A 25,155-nucleotide genomic window follows, 5' to 3' on the forward strand; every position below is an offset into this window, starting at 1 on the left:
TTAAATAACTACGGCGAAGTATAAAGTTGCTTACAGTTTGGCAGTAACGAAGGCAATTATAGGACACTTTTACGACAATAATTCTGTAGCAGGATGATCGTCTAATGGCAAACAGACTCTTTCTTCGAGTTATACACAACTTGTTAAGATGTATCGAGATGTCTACAGTTACTTATGTCTTCGTGCGCATGGTCTTAGATCATAACCACAGTTGGATACGGGGTTCGAATCAAACTCTTGGAATTTTCATGTCGCCCTCTATTATCTCTTGGGGGAGGTCTTACGGCCCGATAATCATTACTGACATCTGCTTTGTTGCACCGTGTTATCTGGTAAACGTTTAGCGACGTTTAAATGGTAATTACTGCCTCCATAAATAGAATGAAGAGGCAGCAAGCACTTCTGACACAGCGCAATAACCCAGACAAAGATCGCCCTGATGATGGAGGCAGTGACTACCTCTGAAACTTCGGTGAACGTCTACCAGACGACACGGTGCCAGAACCTAGAGTGCAGTCATCTGTAGGGCTATTCTAGCACTTTCTACCGCTCGGAAAGTTTACAAATTATTTTCAGTGACGTCATTCATACACTCCCCACAACTTACAGACGAATGGAGTATTTTCGGATCATCTGGGGCAGGATGATGAATAACCTTAACTCCTGCAGCGAGACCAGCCACTGTTTTTCTAGATGACTTCACTGTACAACTTCCTAGCAACATGAATAGCGGCCGTCACATTGTCTTATCACTTACACTCGTAAACATAGCACGATATGCAAACACGTGGCCTTATTAATTACTTTCATAAGTGACTTATTCGTGACTTGATGGCTGTAAACAAACCGCGTAATTTGCATAGCTTCGAATGAGGCATAATGGCAAAATTTGCCGTATGTTTTATTTAACAAATGAGGGACTTCGCTGACAAGCTGAACATAGTTAACTTCTGAATAAAACCTCTGCTCTATGAAATCAGTTAGGAATATTTACTTACTATAAGCTTTTAATTTTCTGATACATAAAATATTTCAGATTAACCGCATTAATTTCGAAAGCCTAATGAAAGGTAAGGGAATTTGCAGAAAATATTGCCAAGTTGCTGCCATTATCATACTTTCACAAGCTGTCAACAAAAATCAGCATCATTAGTAACAAACATCGGTCAAATTATGTTCAGTGAAACATTTGCCAACTACGCGGCGCTCCGTGTTGACAGACGCCATTTAAGTGTCAGGATATCAAAGTACACGACGTGCATCTTACTTTCAGAACACAATAAATGTGCCACTGATCTTCATAAACAGTGAATGTGTTAATTTGCTTAGAGCTAAATCAAAAGAGAAACTTTTGCCAAAGACAACCTGCAGGTTATGAGGTAAACCTTGCCCAGAAAGTAATTAGATTTATTGCCAAAGATTATTTTGATAAAATGAAAGCATTACCTTATAAGCTGATTAGATATCACGGATAAGACCGAAAAAACTACACTGCTGACGAAAAAGGAAAAAATAAAAGTTAAGTTTATTCTTTATACATCAAAGATTTGTCACTTCATTTTATGTTAAAAGTAAGAATCTTATTTTAGTTGGCTCTCATGTTAAAAACGTAAAATAAACCTAAATAATGTTTCGGAACTTCGTATGTCCTAATTCTTTGCATATATAATTGAATTTACATATTTTTAGAACAAATATTTTGGTTGGCCATATTATCTGCGCTGTGCAGATAATACGCTCAAGAGCAAAACATTCATCAAACATTTCTTTCCTGGCTTTCATGATAAAGGACAAAGGTAGTAATGCTTTTAATGTAGCTAAAAAAGCTCTGTAATGGGTACGTATGTCGTGTTTGCTGTAAAACCCTTTTAATGTTACTAAAGAATAGACAAGTTTAACATGACCATATTTCCTTCAAGCACCTCATTTATTTGCCTCGGTACAATTCAATGAAGCCTACACTTTTACGACTTTTCCGCGATACCCTTAATAAATTCTGATTCTTAAAAGGAATTGTATCCCAAATGCCACCGTGTCCTAAAAAATTAATATTTGTGTAGTCCATGGTTCAGGAAGTATAATAGTAATCATTGTAAAACATCTACCAGAAAACGACATGTGTTTGAACACAAGTCCACTGTATCTATTAATATTCTGTGCCACCCAAGAATGAATTAGTTTAAACCGGTTTCGAACGTCGTGCAGATTCGAAAAAACAGAATCCTTCTGCCTTCAGAACACACAAGAAGACAGTCACTTCGTGAGACAGCGTGCCACTGGTCCCTGTCACAGAATTATTTATAAATCACTTTGAAATACAAAATCTAAGAAGTTTCACCAGACATCTTTTTTTTCCTGCCCATTTCTTTCTCTGTTACGGTTATCAATGTCAATCGAAAATCGCAGAGTTATTAGCACTCGTACATCGTATTCGGCACGTCTCGTAGTCAAACATCGACCTGGCAAACGTCGATTCTTTTGGTAGGTCTATATTTAACGTCATAAAATTTATAGCGTAAAATTTCGTACAATGAACAAAGTTGCTTCTAACGTCTGTCTACTCAATTGCTTAATATCCGTTTGACTGTGAAATCCCTATAGAGATTTACAAGAAATGTCACCCCAATCCGAGCAGAGTTCTGTCTTGTCATCGTGTTACGTGGTCATCAGAAAGTCGCTAGATTCTTTTTAACAACAAATTCTGGCATTCACATGTGTCTAGTCAACTCCCTCAGACCCTACTCCCTTAAAATCAATTTCTATGTTATCCTCCAATCAACTTCTAGGTCTTCCGTAACGTAGTCAATTTGGCTTCAAGCTGAAAACAGTAGAAATATTGGAAACGTTAGCAATACACCCTAAGTTTTTCGGTACCATCACCCAGAAACATGAACCACTGCTTCTTCACTGTACTTTTCCAAAGAGCCATAATAAGTAATTTGTAAATATGTATGTATAACTAATGGGAGTTTAGTAAAAGCGGATAATGAAACAAGCAACCTCCAACAAAATAACACATCATACGAACGTCGTCGTATTGAACAAAATATTACAAGGGACTGACTGTATCAAAAGCCACAATAAATCAAACATTTCATTAGTTTTGTCTGATTATCTATTTCACTCCACCCTGAATTACACAAACACTTAAATACTATAGAAAGAAGGACTACAGTAAAAATGTTGAAATATTTTCTTAAAGAGATTTTAAGTTTGAAAGCCATATAAAATGGGTTCGAAAAAGACACTTCACTTTATGATTTCGGAGGAAGTTAAAAGGTTAGGAGCTTTAAAAGGCTGCTGCATGGCTTCGATGTAGTCAGGTAATGCTGTAAATGGGGAATTCACGGCGCAGACGATAGATAACGATGCATTTTACACGCCTTCATACGCGTGCTCGAACTTTACGGTTCTCTGCCTTTACAGAGTGGATTTAAAAAGCATCAGCTGAGGAATCTGATTACGTCAACAACAAAAGATGAGGGTGGAATTTAAAAAGAACCAACGATTTCTTGTCTTGCTGTTAAATTCTGTTCGCGTTTGCTTTGTCCAATAACAAAACATTTTCTTCAAAACCCAGAGGAAGATGATCTTTGTATTTACAATCCTGAACTCCAGAATTCGACTCCTAAAAAATTGTGCCATGAATATTAACAGGATGTGACGATTAAAAAATGATACACACACCATTAATTGTTCACACTACAAATGTTCGCAAACACATTTCCAGGCAAGAAAATGTACAAATATTTACATTATTGAAAACATGTTATGAATGCATGGAGCTTTATCTCCACACATCAATTTTTATTCACATATTATACCATGGCGGTGTCATCTTGAAAAGATTTCGAATACAATGCAATGTGACAGAAAACGGTTGAAACTCTAAAACTACTTTAACACTCAGGTCACATGAGCAATGTCACAGGCCTTCTGTTCACTGCCAGTTATCGATACGTCAAGAGTTTGTACGTATCGTTCTGTATAAAACTGATGATACAGCAAGTATTTAAAATGTGAGGGAAAAGAACAGATTAACGAAAGTTCAAATCAAGATTATTTCTTGCATTACAAGGGTCTAACACGCTGTTTCACTTTCTGAAGCAAAATATTGATAACTACTACTACTACTACTATGGCGTAACAGCCCAAAATCGAGCCCTAGCCTCCTCAAATATTGATAACATAAAACATAAAATAGTATAGTAGACACACCCCTATTTGCTTAAAAAAGGGGGACGATAATGACAAACCACATAATTGAATAACAATACTACGAACAGCGGATCAGCGGAAAACACGAGTGACAAAATATCTTTAAAATAAAAGCTAATGTACTCCACTCGAATGGGGGGGTTACACACGTGTACATTATTTACCTACCAGGTCGCCTAAGTCACTCAACTGTTGAGTATAATATTGTCAGAATATGAAAACTGCTTCGCAGTATCTGCGGCCAATGATTTACTACCAACTTTGAATAGGCCAGGCTACCAGTGGCTCCACAGATAGCTACCAACTTGAATGCGGTAGTTCGAGATCTCTGGACACAGTCGACGAATTCAAACGCAACACCTCGGTCAGATAGCAGGGAAACTTGAAACAGGAAAGGGAAGTAGATGGGGGAAATAGATGCAGTCATTGTACGTAACCAATCATATCTCTGTCTTTCAGCTGTCTTTAAGAATGTTTAAAAATATTTAAAAAACAAATTCCGGTTATTAACATTATTAACGGCGATATGAACAACGTAACAGAGAAGAAATATGGTGGATATTACCACAACACTCCTAAAACCGAAAACGAGCAAAATTTTTTCATAAGATATTAAGTTTATATTACGAAACGAATTAAATAAATTAAAAATTAAACAATAATTACAAAATTTTACACTTTATGAAGATAATAAAAATACGTCTTCTGCAACCAATATTAACAATTTTCTGCATCACAGATAATCGAACAAAGTAAAATGACCAGAAATTATTACGGTGCTTTGGGTTTAAAAATTAGATTAATAAAACAAATATCATTTCCGGTGGCACCGCCTACTAAAGCCATCAGTGGAGAGGAGTTGTTTACGGAAATGTAATAGAAATTACGTTGCGGCAGAAAAAAAAAACAAATCATAAGAAATACGTACTGTTAACAAAAATAACACATGTAGTCTGAGTATTAAATTATAAAATACTTTTAAATTATTTAGTAAGTAGTAATGGTAATTATAACAGAAACAAAGTACAACAACAACAAAAATGACCTGTGCTCCATCCGTTCACTTTGTGCATACAAATCAAGAAGGAGAGTTTTCCGCAATTTAGTCTTCACCTGGCGGGGGGAGGGGGGGGGTGAAAAATGTCGGCACACTAATTCCTACGTTTCACAGTCTGTCAGACCATACTTATAAGCTTATCAGTAAGTCTAGAAATCATAAAAGAAACAAAGGCCTGTGAGATGTAAGGTTCTCAAGGCAGTGAATAAGACGATGTTCTCCTGGGTTATGACGCCGTGTCGACGCACAGATTACAGCTGGGCAAGTCCGTGGATCAAGCCTCGGTTTGTTTTCCAAGACTCCGTAAGAGGGGAATCAGATTCAAAATTCAGGTTACATAAACCGATCACAGTTTGCAAACGAGGTTGATGGAAATTTCCTCTGAGGGCTCTTTGTTGACCTTATTCCGTAGCAGAAGATTTAGCTTCTTGGTACGCTCGAAAATTACGAAATTGCCACCCTCACTCTGTTGCTGTAACAATTTTTGACCAGCCAATGAGAGTTATTGCCCCAGCCTAAATTATTCAGTCAAGAACTGATATAATTTAGGGCTCGTCGATTAGAAATGTTGTTGTTGTGCGTGTGTTGCACCGTCTTGCAAACAGAAAACCTTCTTTCGCGCCGGTGATGCAACACTCTCTGGACAGTCTTCGGACATGGCGGACGCACTTCCACGCGGCTCTACTACGAGCGCAATAAATAAAACAACCTCAGATTCCCAATGAGCTTTAAATATTTAATTTAGATTGTGCGTCGCTTCATACGAATTCATTCCAATTTATCTGACAATGGCAGTCACTTTGAGCTTCGGTGTAGAATTTGTGTTGTAAATATTTAAAGACACCGTTTGTGTATTTAAAACGACTACGCTTTTTGAAATAATAACCAAGATAATCAAGACTGCATCCCGTATCGCTCAGATGACCTCAAGCACCGACTGCCCGCGATTACATCAAAGTCGCGAATTAGTTCGGGTAGAAGGCAAATACCAAAGTTTTGGACAAACACGCTGTTTTCATCCTCAGCCCTTAAGATGTAAAGAGTATGTTTCTCCAAAACGTTGGTATGTACCTCCGAGTCTACACGGCGTCATAACCCAAAACAACTTTGTCATCAAACGAAAATCTAAATGATCTTTATGTTCACAAGGCGGCGAGTATGAACATTATCGTCTTCTGGAATGTTATGTCGTGAAGTGTCGTAGAGAGTGGCCGACGTTTCAGAGGTGCTTACTGTCATATAGTAATAATGATGGAGGATGATGGAGGCAGTTAACACCTCTTACATGGTTGTCAATTTCTATTCGACTGTACGCCGGGACACCCCAGATGACAGTGATCTACAAACGTGTGCTTGCAGACTGGACAGTTCTCATCAAAAAAAACTTTTTACGACATCGATGTGGATTGGAATAAAGTTTTTGCGTGGAAACTTTAATAATTTAAATAGACCCGTAAGAGTAGTATTTTTACAAGTGTTATTATTTCGTGTATTTTACTAAACTAAGAATACAGAATTGTTTCAATAGGTAAATAATATCACATTTTTTGTTTGTAATGCAAGTGTCTTTTCATGGTAAGGCACTAAGTGCGTTACGTAAATTCCATCAACAAAGACGAGTATGCTGGAATCGGAAATAGGCCTATAACGATTACGGATTTACTTTTAAACTCTTGGAATGTCGAATGGTTATTCAGCGTTTAATGATGTACTTATTTATAAATGGTTACTCAGAAAATATGTGGAAGGAAGAGACAGTGATGTAGTTTCCGGGAGGAACTAAGAAAGCCCAATGAAAGCCTCTGTTGGAATAGCAAGGTTGTAGGCCAAGATATGGGTCCTGACTGTTCTGCATATCAAGTTGGAATTATAACCATTCGAATTCGACGTCAGATAAAATTATATTCAATATTCTAAAGATACATAATATACACAGACAAGACACTTTATTATAATTGCATCCTGAAATTTCCAAGTATGTGATATGTTAACTATGCATATGGAGTTAGTAGCAACTGCATTAAGCATTTAGCCCATATATATATATATATATATATATATATATATATATATAAATAGGCACACGCAAGTGCGTGTGGGTCCCGGGTGGGAGAGGTGATTGGTTGAAATAGTTGCAATATACCATTTACTGTATTTGTTAATTAAAGTTTTTATTACACAATTTCATTAAAAAAACAGATGTCCGACAGCGCGAATCGGCATTAGATTAAAACCAAGCTGAAGTAATTGTTATAGATACCGAAATATTCCAACAATATCATTAAAGTATTTTACCGTAACACCACCAAGATATCATTCCTATTAATTTAAGTTACTCAGCAGCATAATTAAACTGACAAGAGTAGATCTATAATAAGATCTACAGGAAACACACCATAATTCTTAATCAACAGAAATTTGCTTTATCTTTAAACACTACACAATATGTGTCGTATTTGCTTCCTGATTCAATTACATTGAATTCGTATACACTGATTTCGAATTAACTCTGACTGAAATATTACAGCATCGCCCTGCCTCATTTTATTTCTTAACATAGTCTATTTCTACGAAGCTTTAAAACAGACTGCAGTTTGCTCATTACATTTTATGATTTCACGATTTATTACCTGCAAGTATAACACAGCTAAAATGTTGGAAACAACTTTAAAGCTAATATGCTAATTTGCTTAATGGCGTAAGAAAAATCTTTTATTACAAAACGAAGGCAAAACTGCTGTGTAGACAGCAGAGTATTAATCTAAATTATTAATACTCGAACAAATATCATGGACTCTTAAAAAGATACGTGATCATCTACACTGCAACATTATGGTTTCGAAAATAAATATTGAAAATTATCAAATAAATATTTAGCAGAAATACTTAAAAATGATGACCAAAGTCGCAGGTCTGTGTCATATTAAGAATTTAAAAAAAACGTCGAAAACACGTGTATGTCTTCATGCTTCAAATCTGAGGAAAAAATTTCCACTCCATTTTAAACAAAATAGGTGTTTGAAATCATTTCTAAAATTCTTCGAAGCTCTTGGACTCCATTCGTTTTGTTTCTGTATGCGTGTGTGCGTATGTTTTGTTTTTTAATGAGGTTAAATTACAGCGACGAATGAGACAAAGCCATATGAGTACTGACAAAGAATGGGTGGTGTTGACACTAGTGTAGCAAATTTCGCAACATTTGTAACGTAACATCTGATTTGTTTTTTTTTTCAAAGCGAAGATTACTGTCTTTTGGAATGATTGGCTGTGGAAGATAATGACCGACGTTTCAGAGAATTTGCTGCAGTGAAATCCCCTAAAACACTGGTCTGTATCTACCTGAATACACAGCGCCACTTTCCAGAAAACATCCATCATACACTCGTCGCCGTAAGAACCTAAAAGTTTAAAAAAAACTCTAAACGCGGTTTTTCGGCAGTGCTTCCTCTAAATCTTCTCAGAATGTTTTTTCAAGTTTCGCAGGAACATTAATACACAATTTTAACAGCTTGGAATAACTGAATTAGTTCCATTAAATTCAGCGCTTTTTGGTATTTAAAATTTAAATTCACTGATGGACGTCTGTACAAATTAGCGTAACTACTGTCGTTCACCGGCTTTGCTGCAGACAGGCACATTTATTTATTTATTTATTTATTCCCCTTTAACATTTACCAATTCGAACTATATAATCGCCGCCATCAGTCACTCATACTGTGGTGTTCACTAGTGGATTTAAATCTGTTACCTGTTGGAATCCGAGCCTAAACAAGTAATTGTCTGGCGTTCCTTAACACGTAGTCCGATTTCCTACTGCATGCAGTATTTCAAAATGTACTTGACCGGGGCTTGCTTAATACAGTCTCTGAAAACGGTCTTCACATACCATAACATTAATATCGAGACGCAAACATCATTCCCAACAGTGAGTTTAATAGATGGACTTACATTTACCAAGACTTTCCTCCATTGAACCCGTCGAATGATCATACTCCTTCAAAGGCGAGTAATTTTGAGAAACTCAAATTCATAACGAAAGTTATACTTGTTAGTGATGTTCCTTTGATATGTACGCTTTTGCCAATTTCACTCAAACAGACGAACATAATTCATTTTATATCCATCTGAATGCAGATGAAATGCGCTATTAATGTTTTAGCTACGTTATCTCTCCCTTCGTGGTTTCAGAACTAAATTTAGTGGGACAAACTTGAACGTGTAGTAGAATAATGACAGGAGGTGTAGTAGAACTTGAGAATGAGTCTGCCTTTCGAACGGAAAGAAAATAAACAAAGCTTCTTCAGTCAAACAAGAATTGGACACAGGAAAGTCAGCTTCTCGGTCGCTAGTGAATGTAGCCCGAAGGCCGATTGGCTGTGTTTATCATTGTTTCAGTCTGTGAGGCCAGGATATTGCGTATTCCTCTGAACACCACAGAGGGAAAACTCTAAGAATTTCAGGATTGGGAACTACAGGTTGCCGCATAATAAATTATACTATTCCAAATAACAGGATGTTTATACGTATTTATAATTCTTAGAGGCTTAGGAAATTACTATGAACTGCTTTACATTTACGCACTGTGCAGCAATTGCTGAACTGTTATTTCACAAACAATTGTTTAAATTCATTGACGCAGAACGCAGCCAATGGTGAAGCAGGACTTACATCTTCTCCGCACAAGATTCAGCTGGTACAAGTACTGTAGCCTAGAGATTATGATAAGAGCCTAGAATATTCCCACACTTTCCTTCGGGTAATTAATTATATGCCGCCCGCAAATGGAAGCGAGTGTACAATGTGCTAGAAAGATCCGATCTTTTACGAGATATGATCACCTTACACGCCGTAGAAAAGCACTCCCCCCCCCCCCCCCAAAGGAATTAATTTAGGCCACTGTTTATGTGCACTCAGCTCTTATACACAAACAGAACTACTGACTAGACCAGATATCACTAACAGACATGTAAGTTTCAGTTCAGATTAAATGAATAAAGCTTTAGCATTCATGCTGAGTGCCTATTAAAGTCGCTTTGTCCGTCCATCCATATGTACGCATGTACAAACTTATGAAATGCTGAAAATATTTTAATCAAATTTTATATAAGGAAGCTTTACAAGAAAATACAGATCCACTATAATTTCAATTAAAATTGGAGTACAATAACAGCCGCTTTACGTAAATATCTAAAAGTTTATTTTACATGTTAGAGTTGCTACGACTAATTATCTACTTGAGATACGTATGTAAAAGATGAAAGGAGATAAATCATATATGTACTTATAAAAACCAACATGACCTACTCTAGGTGTGTTAAAAACGTCCTAGGCCTATTCAGTTACTATATTAAAATTTCATATAATTAACACAGCTTTTATACATTATACACATTTGCATTTGAATTGTAAGGTTGCATATTCAATGCGTGTTGACGGAGCACAATGTATTTCAAACCTTTCGCAATGAAATACGAGTTGAGTGTTGCTTGTATTGTGCATTGCTGACTGCGGACAGAAGTCCACACAGTGCCACCACCGTGGTCATGATGAATATTTACGACTTCAATACCAGGGAATTTGCAATGAAGTCTGTAAGCAGAACTTTGTCTTCCACTTTAAACAAATTACAACCTAATCCTGGTCCAAGCCGTTACTGGCTGAAAGAAAATATGGCATTGCTTAGTGCTTAAAAGTAGTTCGAGACATGTCTCGAACGTACAAATTTGCAGTGGCTGGTGTTTTCTAGGTCATCTTACATTTTTATTAACTTTTCCTTAAACTCTGAAAAAAGGATGTTGGTGTATTTGAAACGCTCTATTATTCTAATCGAAAGGTACTCGACTCGAATATCGACAGATTACGGCCATCTTGTCTTTTCGTGGTTTTAAACAGCATTTCCGTTCAGTTCCGTATCTTGTAACAGCCGGCAATCACTTTTTCCTAGAACATTATCTATTCGTCACTCATTAACGTCTTAATACTTTATCTGGCGACATAGCCTATTTTTCTTCAATACTGATCATTGTAAAAATACGTACCATAAAATTATAGAAACATAAAATGTACGACGTTTCGTAGTCTTGCTAAAGAAAAGATGGTTTCTAAGGGTTTCTACGAAGTGAAATAATGAGACATTAACTGACCTAAGAAAAACTAAAATGTTGCCAGCATACATGCCACCATTCCACAGAAATACAACCTGTACTTTGGTGTTTATTAAATGTTACAAATTATTATATTTTATGCACTTATCCGATACTATTGCAGTGAATCAAGATTCAAACTAGAAAAACCGTTACGTGTGCTATAATTTTCAATACATTACGCACAGCATGATTGCCAAAGATATTCCAATAACCCTTGGCACACTCTAATTCTTTAAAGAAACAAATATTCAGCTCCCGATGTAGATTAAAATCAATATACAAGATGTCCTTGAAGCTACAACGTAAGAGCATAAGACCTCGTAACTGGCCTACGTATATTAGTTCGCCAATAACACAGTAGTAGAATTGGGGTCAGTCTCATTTTTATTAATCTTTAAGTGTATACGAAAACATAAAATTTAAAATCAAAAAGAATTGTGGACGTTCGTAGTAAAAAGAAAATGAGATATATCATAAAAAAATTACTATAACGATGATGTGGTTTTCTCTTGATGTGTCCAAATTTATTTTTTATATTAACTATTAAGTGTACAAACACATTCATATTTTATTTTCGAGAAGTGTTCATATTTCTCACATGATAATAAAAGTAAATAAAAATTTGCCAACATCCAATAAATAGGTTCTGAAATGTTGTCCTTTTTCTAATGTTAATGTTTTTGAATTTAAAATGTTTCTTAAATCGTTGTCTTCCTCAGCACACTGCTTGTTATTATAATATGATTATCTACCAATCTCATAAGGGATATGCATAAATTTCACTTCCAAAAGAAAAGCATATCATTAAATGACTGCGAAACAACACTGCCTATACCGAGAATTCAAGGCGTTTTAAATTGGGTACTAAAATGTAACCACCCCAACCTATTCCAAATTTTAAAGCACTATCACTGGTAAGATCATACGATCAATTCTTCGAATGAAACATGATGTGTAAAATAAAGTGCCATCCTTTTTAAAAAAATTATACATTTTATTTGGTAATAACAAAATTTGAATGTTTATTTCCTGCGAAACCACGGTCAAGAACACGACAGCCAATGACATATATCTCTCTCACAACTTACACAACAGAAACGTAATTACAACTTGTACATTCCTTGATTAACAGCAACACTCTCGAGGACTCTCACTTACCTGTCGCAGCCGATGCGACGGAGTTACAACTCTCCCTACATTTTCTTGCCAGTGTCACTGCACTTCTTGTCAACGTCGCTGTAATAGTCAGTCCGTTGAGAGCTAGAGTCCTAGTAGCGTGTGGCTCCATCAATGCCATATTTACTTTGTACCCAATACACAACCAGTCCACTCACTCTTTAGTTTTAATGACGCTTATTTCTGCATAACGACGACGTATCGCACAGTTTTCAACAAACCTACACGTCGCTACGGCGTCGCGACGACCACTGCCACATGGAACAGAGAGAGAAAGAGGACGGCTGGATTGGAAACACTCCCGCGCTCTTCTTAATAGCCTTCCCCGCCTTCCCCGCCCCTAGGAACTACGAAACCGATGCTCTCGGGAAACACGAGACAACACAGGCGTGTGGACAGTACACTGCGAGGAAAAGTGGTGAAAAGAGTAAGAGGTGATGCTCCTATTTGTCTCCTCCATCCGAACTATTCCATTCTCCTAAAGCATATACAAGCACTTGCACGGATGACGTCACCCTAGTTCAACATACCATTACAAAGAAGGTAACAACGAAGATATGCAGCACCTCCACTATGAGGTTGAACGGTCAATGCTGGCTCAGACTGTACACGAAGAAAAAGACTACACCCATTGATCTTGTTAACAGCCTACGTTATATTGCAACGGATTATACGGTAATTATAAACGCCGTCGAATAAAAGGATCGTGAATTTTCTTTATGTTATGTAAATATTTGGGTGGAGGAGTTGAATAAAACGCGACATAAATTCTTAATTACTATAGCCCGTGTTCAGATCGAAATTGACCCTTGAATGAATGCTGATAAACACGTCGTTAAGGTTGAAAGACTCACTCAGTAAGACCTTATTCGTAGGATTTGAGGTTTTCACGGCGGTGAGTCTGAATATTGCTGTCTTCTGGGTTGTTGCGCCGTGTAGACTGGTAGACGTTTACCAGACTGCACGGCGCAACAACCCAGAAGACAGCAATCTTCAAGGTCTTATTCGTTATTGTGTACTCTACGCCCAACGCATTTCTACACGAGAAATAAATTTGCAGCGGTCACGAATTCACATATTTTGGCGTTAAACTGAAACACGCTGTAAGCGAGTGTAGTCACAAACGACAAATGTACAGGAGTGGCTTCTAAATATTAAAAGATTCGTTTCAATCTCTTTTAATTTGGAAGTCGATGAACGATGAAATGATACAATAAAGGAAAATGATTATCGTGGCCTGTTTTAATGTAATATCTCTGTTTTTGTTTCCTTAAAATACATTTAAGTTCTGGTGAAATATTATCTACTTGTTTCACATGGTAACGAAACTAAAATAAATTTTCAAATGCTGATTGTAAGGAACATTTAGTAAATATAATATATAGACCCTGCAATAAAAGAATTTCATTTTAATTTACTTGCCACAGGACACATCTGAATAAACTATGTAAATTTTACTGCAGTAATTGTACACGAATATTCTGGATTGACATGTGTCAGGCAGAATATTGTAAGCCCGTGGCAAAATGTTAAATGGAACACACAACTTAACGCTGGGATCCATGTTTAATTTTACAAACTACGAAATATTATTCGCCACAAGTAAACAACAGCGTGACTTCTAAACCGAAATATCATACCCGAATAAGAAACCACGTAACGCAGTGTAGTTTTTTAAGTGCATCTAGCGATATTTATGCATCAACTCTCCATTTCGTTTCGTGATTGAGCATTGCAACTACGTAATCAGTAGCCTAGAAAATAAGTTACGCAGACCAATTAGAACGTCATTAAATGAAAAAAAGGAATGTTAAACTTCAAGTTCTCAAATTTTTTAATAATTTGATTCCAAAGTTTTAAAATAAAAGCTCGTGTTAAATTTCAAATCAGCAGTTGTGACAGCTTAAAATCTTAAAAAGTTTTAAAGAAATGTATCCTAAAAGAAAATATTGTTAAGAAGATATAATATTTTCTATGAACAAAACAGATTTAATTATTGTTCTAAGTGGCATATTATTGTGTATAACCTGCAAACAAAACATGAAGATGTGATGTACGTGAGACCATAATTAAAAATAATGTGCTTACTACATTCTGAATTATTTTGTTATATTTATTTATTTATGGTTTATTTAATGAAGCACTTTCAGTACCTCAGACTATATAGCGTCAACACATTATGAATGCAGCAGTTAAAAAGGCGGGGAATCCCTTGTCTATTAGCTTCTCAATGACTTTTCTGCATGGAGTTATGTCTGTCTGTGTGTGTGAGAGAGAGAGAGGGAGTTACGAAGGTAAATCGTTTAATAAATTTAATTTCCATTAATTTCCGTGAAAACCATTCGGAAGTGGAGAAGATGGAATACGTTTAGTTTGATATTACTTAAAGACGTTTGATGGGAGTCCTAAACTGAATGCAGCCGCTTATAAAACCTCCCATTGAGACTTTTTTCCTTTTACTTAGAAAGGATCTATAAATGGAGACACATCATCAAGTTTTTATTCACTTCCATCGGGTACTTAAATACAAATTGTCTGTAATCATCTTAAATTGTTTAATGTTCACATATACTTTTAATAACGAGATGTAATACACTCCTTGAAGGTGATACTTAAGAACTGAATGACGCATTTTAATTATAGGGTCTTTTTTTTTATAAAGTATCGCACATAAATTTAATGCACACTTTATATAGGTAGCTGCGTTGACCATAACATGTCCTGTATCGGTAGAACTACGTAAAGCACTTTTCAGGTCACCACATTGCTGGGTGTATTTAATGAGTGTGAATTAGACAAATTAATGGACGTAGTCATAAAAACGAACTAAGCAAAGGAATTAATCTTGATACGCTGTGCGTTCTACTGTACGCCTATGGGACTATGGCGTACCTCAGGTAGTTAGTCACCATATTCTCACTACAGACATGCGCCTAGCTCTCAGCCAATGTAGAATTTGTGGTTAAAAATATTGTCAATAGTCCTCCGTTTTCCCTTGTCAATACCATTCTATCTCTGCGCTGTATTTACTAATATATCATCTGGGAGAAGGAGAAATATCCCGTAGACACAATTTCATAAAAAACATTGTGTGATATTATCGAAACAATAATAATAGGCCGAAAGGGATGATGATTTTACAGAATTTGTACCAGGACCAGAGTGAAAGTGGGCGTAACAGAGCGAAGAATCCAGTTAGCTGCAGATCGTTGGCGGTGCCAGGATATGAACTACGAGGTTTAACACTGCCAGCCAGTCCACCATCGATATGGTTATACGGGACTCTAAATGTAATTCAGATTATCGTCATTCAAAGCGAAATTTAAAACTTTTCCCATCAACGGAAGCAATCTAACTTCAGGTAAGTAAAACAAATTGTTACTTTAGGATGCTGTTATTTGCCGTTAAGCGTCTTCCTTATTAATAAAACTCTTATTGCAGATTTCCGTTCTCTGGGTTGCGACGCTCCGCAGTTTTTGTAGGTGGTTACAAAGTTTCTGGGGGAAAAGTGATTTCTTGTTCAGAAAAATAATCACCCAATTTAATAAAAAAGAAAAGTTGTGCAGATTTATCAACAATTTATTTAAAGTAACTGTGTGTCAATGTGCCCCAACAGAACCAGTTACTCTGCAAAGACCCGTATTTAATTTAGCTGGCGGATAAATTAAATGTGGGGCAGGTCTGCTTTCCGCGCGTCGCCTGAAGACGGATTCCTCCGGGAATTCTCTGTTAGTGAAAATGGGATTGGACGGACTATTTTTCAGCAGATTGGATCACGAAGATAAAGACAAAAGTAAACGGGTTCAGACAATGGAAATATACTGGAAATTGTCGATTTATAAAAAGTCCTATGTGAAGACGTAACTAAGTTCTGAATATATTTCACGCAAGGTAATTACAATAATATTAAGAAATATACGGAGCCCTAATATATAATGCTAACAGCTAATGTGAGTGGCGTAATGGTAGAAATGAAAAAATACAGTAGTCCCTGCACTTTCTGGGGTGTGGACCTTGGCCGCTCGGGCACTGGGATCGTGGGTTTGGATCCCGCCAAAGGTATAGACGATCTTCCTCGTATTCCTGTTTTGTAAAGTATTGTGTAGGTAGAAGCCTTGCGATGGGCTGATGGCTCGTCGTTGAAGTCCTGCAGAATAACCGAATAGCTTATGAAACCTCCCACATGCGAAGAGGCCAAAGCCCTCCGAAGACTGCAGAGCCCCGGACAAGAGAATACTAAACAGTAAGTTAAATCACACATCGCCAATGGGCATTACAACTTTAATTGAATTTGCTGCAGTAACAGGTTTGCATATTAATGAAGTTTGAGTTTAGTTTCTATTAAAAGAATTAAACAACTGTGATTCGAATTCTGACATAATTTAGTTCGATAATTATCAATTCTCCAGCGTAATGGGGTCATATATAATTACTGTCTAAGACATAAACGTGGAGGATTTTTAAAATAAACTTTGTAGTACATTACTAGCTGATTAAGGTTCAGAAGTTTTTTATTAAAAGCTAGTAATTACTTTACTCTGTGTTTGTGTGCGTGCTTGCGTGCGTGTGTAAGAAACTGCAGTGATATCTGCGATTGGAATGTGAACAGTTTGAAGGAAAATGCATAAGACATCTTCTACAACCAAACACATCTGCTATAATAGTACAATTAACTGGAAAAAGTGTTAATGGAACCTACTACAATATTATGTTGTAAAATACTTCGAAAACATCACAATTTAAAACAGTATTTATATGAGCTAATTATAATGACATTTGTTCGTAGAATAAAGATATTTTTTACAGCGGCGAGTATGTCTTATGGGTTATTGCATCCACACAGTCTCATAGAAGTTTACCGACGTTTCAGAGGTTCTTACTGCCCCCATCATCAGGTCACTGCTCAGATGCGTTTTTGCAACACTGACCTAAAATTGTTTTATTTTAACATTTACCCTGAATATAAACGTTGGTTTTGATACCACTGTTGCATTTTTATTTCATTGGCTGTCCTGTTGAAATATGCTTCAACTTAATTCGAATTACTGCGGGTCATGTGGGTTACCTAGTTCCCAGGAAAAACGTGACAGTCACGGACCGGCCTATAGTGTTCTTCGCTCGTGCTATAACGTGACAAATCTTATTATCCAAGTATTCATTAACTTCAAACTTAAGTTATGAACTGTACTTAAGAACAATGGACAATATTTGGACCCGAAAGAGCGGACCATTTGGGAAACGGCTCCTCAGTAACTACTCTCAAACTTTGCAGCAACTCCGTAATTCTGGTAAATATTGCAGAGAAGGGGAGAAACAGTCATGAAGAAAGTGAGGAAAGAAGAATATTTAGTAACGAGAAGGCTTTGCGTTACATAAGCGTCTCTGGAGATAGAGACAAGCATTACGACACTGGCAGGGGGAGTCAGGAAACAGGAATGAGGAAAATATCTAGAAAAGAGGTCACACGAAAGAAGCGAAACAGAACTGGAAGATAATATGAAAGTAATTCTTAAATCGGATGTGCTCTAGGTAAGAATGTACTACGTTTGCAATGCTGGAACTCCAAAAATACAGTCAAGATATCCGTGCGACTCGAAAGTCTGTCAAATAATTAGATTAATGACACTAGTGTAACAAGAAGGTAACATGCTATGATAACAATCTGGAGTTACCAACCTTACAAATAGTGATGTATTTCAAACGGGTTTGGCATCTCTCTCTTGATAACAAAGATTAAAATAATCTAACGTCTCCATAAACTTCCATTACGCAGAACTGCGTTTCCACAAAACTTGGTTAAAAGCAGTGTTCTGCAACCGGTGTGCCACGAATTTTTACCGTAAACTGCATAGTTTTGTTGAAAAAGGGCAATCATTTATCTTTAGTAATCATAACTCGAAACACACACAAGTTAGTTCATCGTCTATAGATTACTGAAAATATGCTATATATTGTTTCATATACCCATATTCTTGTAGCAAAGGGGTTAAAAGCGGATGCATTTTATGGTCATATATATATATAGTTCTGCACCCCGTTTTCATGGAGAAATTTTGGTGTGTGCAGTCACGTGTCTGCTAAGTTAGCGTGTGCTCCGGGTGAAAAAATATTGTAGAGAACTTGTCTAAGAAATACCTACAGTTATTCCAGGGATTTACTATGGACTAAACGACTGAGATTCGGTTCCTGAGAAAAGACACCAGGTCCATTAGCTCTCTTAAGCAATGGGAAGCAACAGTTGTTTCCGTGGTGGTGAACCAGCCAAAGAGTGAAGCTAATCTTCAGTAAATGCATATTTAAACTAGATGAACTTAAAATCTACGCCGCTGAATTATTCTAGATACCTTTACCTTCCAGTGGGATATTCAAAAGATCTGAGATTTGAATTCCGATCACACATATGATTATACTTAAAGTGTTTCGTAACGTACGTTACTTCTCAACTGACTACAGACGTACAGTTTACTTCTGACACAGGATTCAGTAAAATGGATACTATATAATCATATTTTGTTGCCATACAGAATGGCATACAAGATGTAACTTTACAGTTCCTGTCAGTATTATTATATTATTTAGTGTTCTGTCTGACGACAGGTCCATATGAACAGGATCCTTCCATCCTTTTCTCGGACTGGGACCTGTTCATATACGCTCTTGGCAGATGATCCAGAAGTGGTTTGCCATTGCCTTCTTCTGTGTGTGAATGGAGTAATTGTTGGGATGCCACGGAGGAAAACTCCGTGTTGCCTAGACCACGGCCTTGCCCAACACAAGTTACGTCCTGTCAGTATTGATGTTTTTTTGAATTGCAGTTCAGATGGTATCAATCGATGGGTCGAACATTGTGGACATAAAATCTATGTTTAATAAAGGGATTTAGCTTGCTGTCTACAATGCATACGAACTCAGATTCACAAGAACCAGAGGAAGGAATGATGGATATGATGGAAAACTATACTTATAGCAAAAGCCGACAGGACGTACTCCAGGGGAGTAAACAGTCCAACACCATAATCATAACAATATAATTAGAATTTTATTTCGGTACAGAATAATCAGTCCGTTTATATTTATCCTGGTTTTCGTAATACAAGTGCCAAAAACATGAGTTTATATATAATATATGTATTCGTCCTTAATAGGGCAGCAAATGTAGTGAAATAAATTAACCTGAAAATAGTGAGAGACAAATGAGTAGTGCAACGTACACGAACTACATTTAAAGCAACGTAGACCGAAAGAATGCTCAAGAAAGAAACATTTTGGCACTTTTATACACTTTATTCTTAGCGTAAGGTATTTGTAAGCAGATGGTTAACTACCAATATAGTCTTCGTAATATTTACTGCTAAAGATGATTCGTTCACAACTAATCCAAAGTTAACAGTGTTACAAACACAAAAAATATTGCTAGTATCTAGCAGAAACAATTGCTCCAGGAAGCGCCGAAGTACGTACTAGTTTACCCTTCCTTCGTCAGATGGCAGCGCAATTCAAGCGACGATACAGAGGTCGCCCGAGAGGTTCAATAATAAACCCTAATAAAGTAATCTCATCACGAAGAACTAAAATAAAATTTGCGTCAGTTATCACCGTGTTAATGTGTTGTACGTAACGATTACTCCTGCATTCAACATCAACATCCGAAACAAACCAAAATATACAATTCCCAGCAAATCAAACTCGCGAACATTTGCACAAAAGTTTGAAACGCCTCGACAGTGAATAACAACAAAACAGAGAAGTTCTTTTAGATGCTGGTAAGGAAACTGGCCTAGAAAAAAATACTGCTCCCATGCATTTCAGAATCTTGTACTTTTTAGTCTGTTTTCTGAATACGTAAATATTAAAGTACACAAAACTAAGCTACAATTTTATCATGAACTCCAGAACCGTAGTTGAGAGCACGGTTCTGGAGTTCACAGGTACAGACGACGCAACTACAACTCGCCCCAGACCAGCTACGGCCACCGGACCACCGATCAATAGATAAGTGCAGAGTCTACACTTGAGAATAACAACATTTAGTGCAGTGTCGCTTGTACTACTTTTCGTCAAATACCTTATTTATTATTTATTGTCTAAACCATTTGTTTAAATGAATTAATTTCCCTGATGCCACTGATGATGACCTCTTGAGGTTGAAAAGCGTATGGCATCAGTGTCTTTTTATAGTGTTAAAAGAATACCTGTTCAGGAATTAAGAAAGAATTGATTTGTCACAGATTAAAGTTGTTCATAAAAATATCTCCAGATGGAAGCACGCACAAAGATGTCTCAGCGCCACCTATACTGGCTTTCCGTAAACCACAGGACATAGTTTCAGTATATCTACTAGAGATGGCAGGCCTACCAGATTTCCATTCATCCAGACACAAAAACAATGTTGTGAACTTTTCACAAAAGTCTTGAAAGTAGACCGAAAGATGACACAAACGGAAGGTTCAACTTGTAAATTTAATGTGCCGAATTCTAGTTCGGCTACACGAAATTGAAACTCAGAATAATGACTGTTATGCTTCTACGGACGCACTTCTTTCTAAAATCAAATGATTGACATCTTGGAAAAAAATCGGCGTTTAACTTTAGATTATTTTTTCACAGGTTAATTAAAACTTAATAATTAGTGTGGTTATCCAATTACAATGGCGTTAATAATCTACAAATTTAATTTAAGAAGGAACGTCTTTCCCTAGATTAATTTATTATTTTTATTTACCTCGACGTACATGTTCTCACTCTGCGATACCAAAGGAAAGTATTACATAGCCTACGCATTTCACAACTTCGCATACTTCCTAATTTAATTACTGTAAAATACAACTGGGGCCTACAACAACACAAACTCCTCCACACACGGGAAATGACGAAATTTGTAATAGGTCGATGGTGATGTTAATAAAGAAGTATGATGATGTAATAACAATAACAACATTTAATTTTTAAGAACATGGCGTTCCCAATTCGGAACAGTATATTTACGAGTTGTAGTTCCACCCATGCAGTGCGTTCAATAATGCCCAATAAATGCCAGTTTCAAGTTGTAGTTAACTCCTGTATAATTTAAGATGACACAGAGAGATTAGGAAACAGAAACACGAGCAACTTGTCTTTCTGAACTATGACAGCACATCGTAGCCTCGAGGAACACCAATGTGCCACGTAGGGTGCTGATATGACGTCATCCATCAAGTCGCTCCGTGCTCTGCAAGTCTTAACACGGATAGAGCCTCCCCAGGCGAATTGTAGCAGAAACCTCAGTTTCGGCTCCTTGTAGGCGCAAATCAGGGTTGCACACGAACATTACAGCCGAACACTTTTATTACATACAAATGCAAAAATTTTCCACTGAAGGTAGCAACATTTTCGTAATCTGCTTACTGCCTGCATTTTCGTTTTTACGTAGACTTAATTAAAAACCGTATCTGCATCCTCTGCAATAATAATAGTTTACTTTGCGTGTATTCTGTGTTTCATTTACAATCTGACTGTTTCCCTTCCTCCTGCTAGGGGTGTAGTTAAGCTGGTTTCTTGACAAGAAAAAGAAATCTATGTTCTCCAGTTTGCTAAGACAAATTCAGTGACAAGTGCGCAACTTGAGTTTCACAAAAGTAAATTTACACCTGGTATCTACAGTTTGGAAACAAAAGTACCACTAGCAAGGAAATGTTAATATTGCCCACGCGCCACAGTGTGACGTTTAAGTGACGCCTTTCAGCGCAGGCTGCCGTGTCTTGAATTTGGGGTGTTCTGGGGGGAGGTTTTTGATTTTGTACGTAAAAAGTTGAAGATCGGGCAGGCGTTAAAACCAAACGACAAACGTAAATTTCCCTGTGACTTTCAAGAGAAACTTGATGGTGCCGAGGATTGTTTTCTGTAACGAGGTTACAATTAATTTGAGCTGATGGAAAAATCGGAAACGTTTTCAAAATCCTCATCATGACGTCTAGCATGTACGGTACTGCCTAAAAATGTTTTGTGCCATCTCACACCGGCACATTTATGATTGTATTTTTCCAAAAATTAGATGAATGGAAACATTTACTCAGACATGTTAATTTAACTGATTCATGTCTGAACTTCATGAAGATTCCACTGTCGTCTCACTTTCATTTAGAGTTTTGAAGACATTTGCTTAATAGAATTGCCCTCTACAGCGAAGGATGGGAGGTGGTAACGAACAATATAAATTGGTATCTCCCCGCAGAATGCCAGACCTAAAACAATTTGACTCCTTTTTATGAAGCCATGTGAAGGACACAGTGTTTCTGCCACCACTGTCAACATTCTTTAAATTTAACAAAGGATCAGTTAAGCTTGACATCAGTCATTACGGATACATTAACAGAGGTTTAGAAAGAAATGGAATATCAACACTCGGGGCAATATCGAGTCCTCGTAGGAAAATTTCATACATTATTTATCGATCTGTGTATGCCGGGCCGATAATAAATGTCACCTTTATTATTTACGAAATTTTAAAGTGTTTATTTATTTTAATTTCCCTGTATTTTAGTGAAATGACTGCTTATTTACTGACCACACAAGATGAAACATATCGAGCTTACTAAAAAATTCAGTATCAACAGAAAACGTTTGGAAAATTCTTTCTCAGTCACTCCTAAATCAAACGCATGCACCGGACATCCTCTTCCCAGCGTGTCCATAGAATCTGAAAAATTTAAATTCACGTATGGACATTTGTTCCAGGATTGCACTGTTTTCTTAAGGTTTTCATGCGTACCATAACTTAGTTTGTTCAGCCCTGCGGCAAATATGTCAGCACGATTCTCTCGTATGTAGGTACTGCACCTACAACCGATGGCTGAGACGTGGCCAGATTTCCTTGTGCCACTCAGATACACACGTTTACAGTTAATCGCACAACATTCATCTGGCCTTACTTCACATCAGCAAGGTGTTTCGCTTCCAACTCCAATTACTTAAGTCGGACATCTCACAAGTGCTGTGAAGTATCTGTAATATTTCTGCTTCTCCATTACTGTTGCCTCACGCTGACTTCAATACATCAACGTTCACAGTGCAGAAAGATGCCCAAACGTGCATGAGAATACATAATCTAACTTAATGATTTACAAAGGATAAAATTGCGATTATCCGTAATGGCGCTGCTGTCGTTGATAATATGACGACGACAAACCGAACCAGAATTAGTCCGACATGTACATAAATGCAAAGTCGAGAAAACTCAGTACCCTTGAATGAAAATTCTGATTCTTCTACGTACAAAATCCCTTCTCATCAAAGCATATTTAACGAATTTCTGTCGACAGTAAGCACCTCTGAATCTTCGGTCAACTTCTACCAGACTGCACGGCCCAAAATCCCAGAAGACAAGTCATCTTAAAATGAGAGATGTTCCAAAAAGTAATAATGGTGAACAGAAAATTAGCTTTAGAAAACGTTCGTTACCTATGTTATTTTTCATGAATTCTTTCAGAGGGGTAGAACAAATTACAAAAATATCAGGGTATTCGGTGCCTACATTCGAAAAAGGAGGGGCAATAACACTACATAATAATACGAGCTTAAGTAAATATATAACTCGTGCGTACGTCTACAAGGCAATGCCACCAACTAAATGGAAAAAGGTGGTGAAATGAATAGAGCGCGTGAGGTGATAGTTCAGACACAACCCGTTCAATCCAACGTTAAATACGAGAATGAAAAGACTTGGATAGGCAGCTAGCGTGTGCCACATCCACACGACCACCTCACGGTCAATGCTACGTATTGTATTAGCATCAGAAACACAGTACAGTTCTCCGGATACGCGATTATATTTATAAGCTCCTAGTTCGCTAGACCACATCAATAATATTGTTTCATTTCCCGTATGTACATTCACTCCCAGTCCATGACAGCTTATTGGTATCATGACCACAAAACATCGTGCGGTGAGCTGGCCAATTACATACGACCATTACTGTCAATCACAATGTTTCAAAATCGAAGTCCACTCTCAAATTCGTACTCCGACGAACTTAAAAAATTAGTGAAGAGATTTCTAATTGTAGATATTTCAACACCTCCATGCGATCTCGTAGAAACTCACTGCAGTGATATTGGAGACAATAAGTACCTCTGGAATGTTGGTCAATGTCTACGAGACTCAGAAAACGGCTATATTCAAGATGCATGTACTTCCACGGGACGTTTATGGAAATAATACTCAGACCTACATTTATACTACATTCTGGGAGAGAGAGAGATAAGGTTGTGACGAGTGAAAAGTTACTACTGAATTCTGACAGTAGTGCATTTTTATCAAAACGGCATGTTCAATTTCTGTATTCGTCTTTGAGGTGATAGACGTTGCTGCAAGATGATTGGCAGCTTTATAAATTGCATCTTTAATGAGAAATGATTGGCAGTTCTGTACTATAAGTTATGCTCGCAGGATAGAAAATAAAACGTCTTAGATACCGTTGCATAATACAGTGTCCTTTTCGTGCAAACAAATTAATAACTCCGAGGAATTAAAATCTGTCGGAATGTCTTTAATTATTATAAATACACAAAACATATAAAGAG

General features: G+C 37.0%; 1 protein-coding gene across 5 annotated transcripts in view; it reads right to left on the bottom strand.

The window, feature by feature from the left end:
* LOC110829632 (EGFR adapter protein) overlaps nt 1-25,155 on the bottom strand; it is a 743,671-nt gene that overhangs the window by 596,927 nt on the left and 121,589 nt on the right. For 2 of the 5 annotated variants that reach the window (XM_022063559.2, XM_022063558.2), the window contains exon 1: nt 12,580-12,869. The exons of the other annotated variants lie outside the window; for them this stretch is intronic. In XM_022063559.2, coding sequence (XP_021919251.1) covers nt 12,580-12,718 — 139 coding nt within the window. In that variant the 5' untranslated portion in view covers nt 12,719-12,869. Of the gene's footprint in view, nt 1-12,579; nt 12,870-25,155 lie in introns of those variants that run through there. 5 annotated transcript variants of the gene reach the window in all.

The sequence above is a fragment of the Zootermopsis nevadensis genome, unplaced genomic scaffold (genome assembly GCF_977971745.1).
Source record: "Zootermopsis nevadensis isolate Lab colony 2312 unplaced genomic scaffold, Znev_1.0 Znev_ptg000030l, whole genome shotgun sequence".
Classification (NCBI taxonomy): domain Eukaryota; kingdom Metazoa; phylum Arthropoda; class Insecta; order Blattodea; family Termopsidae; genus Zootermopsis; species Zootermopsis nevadensis.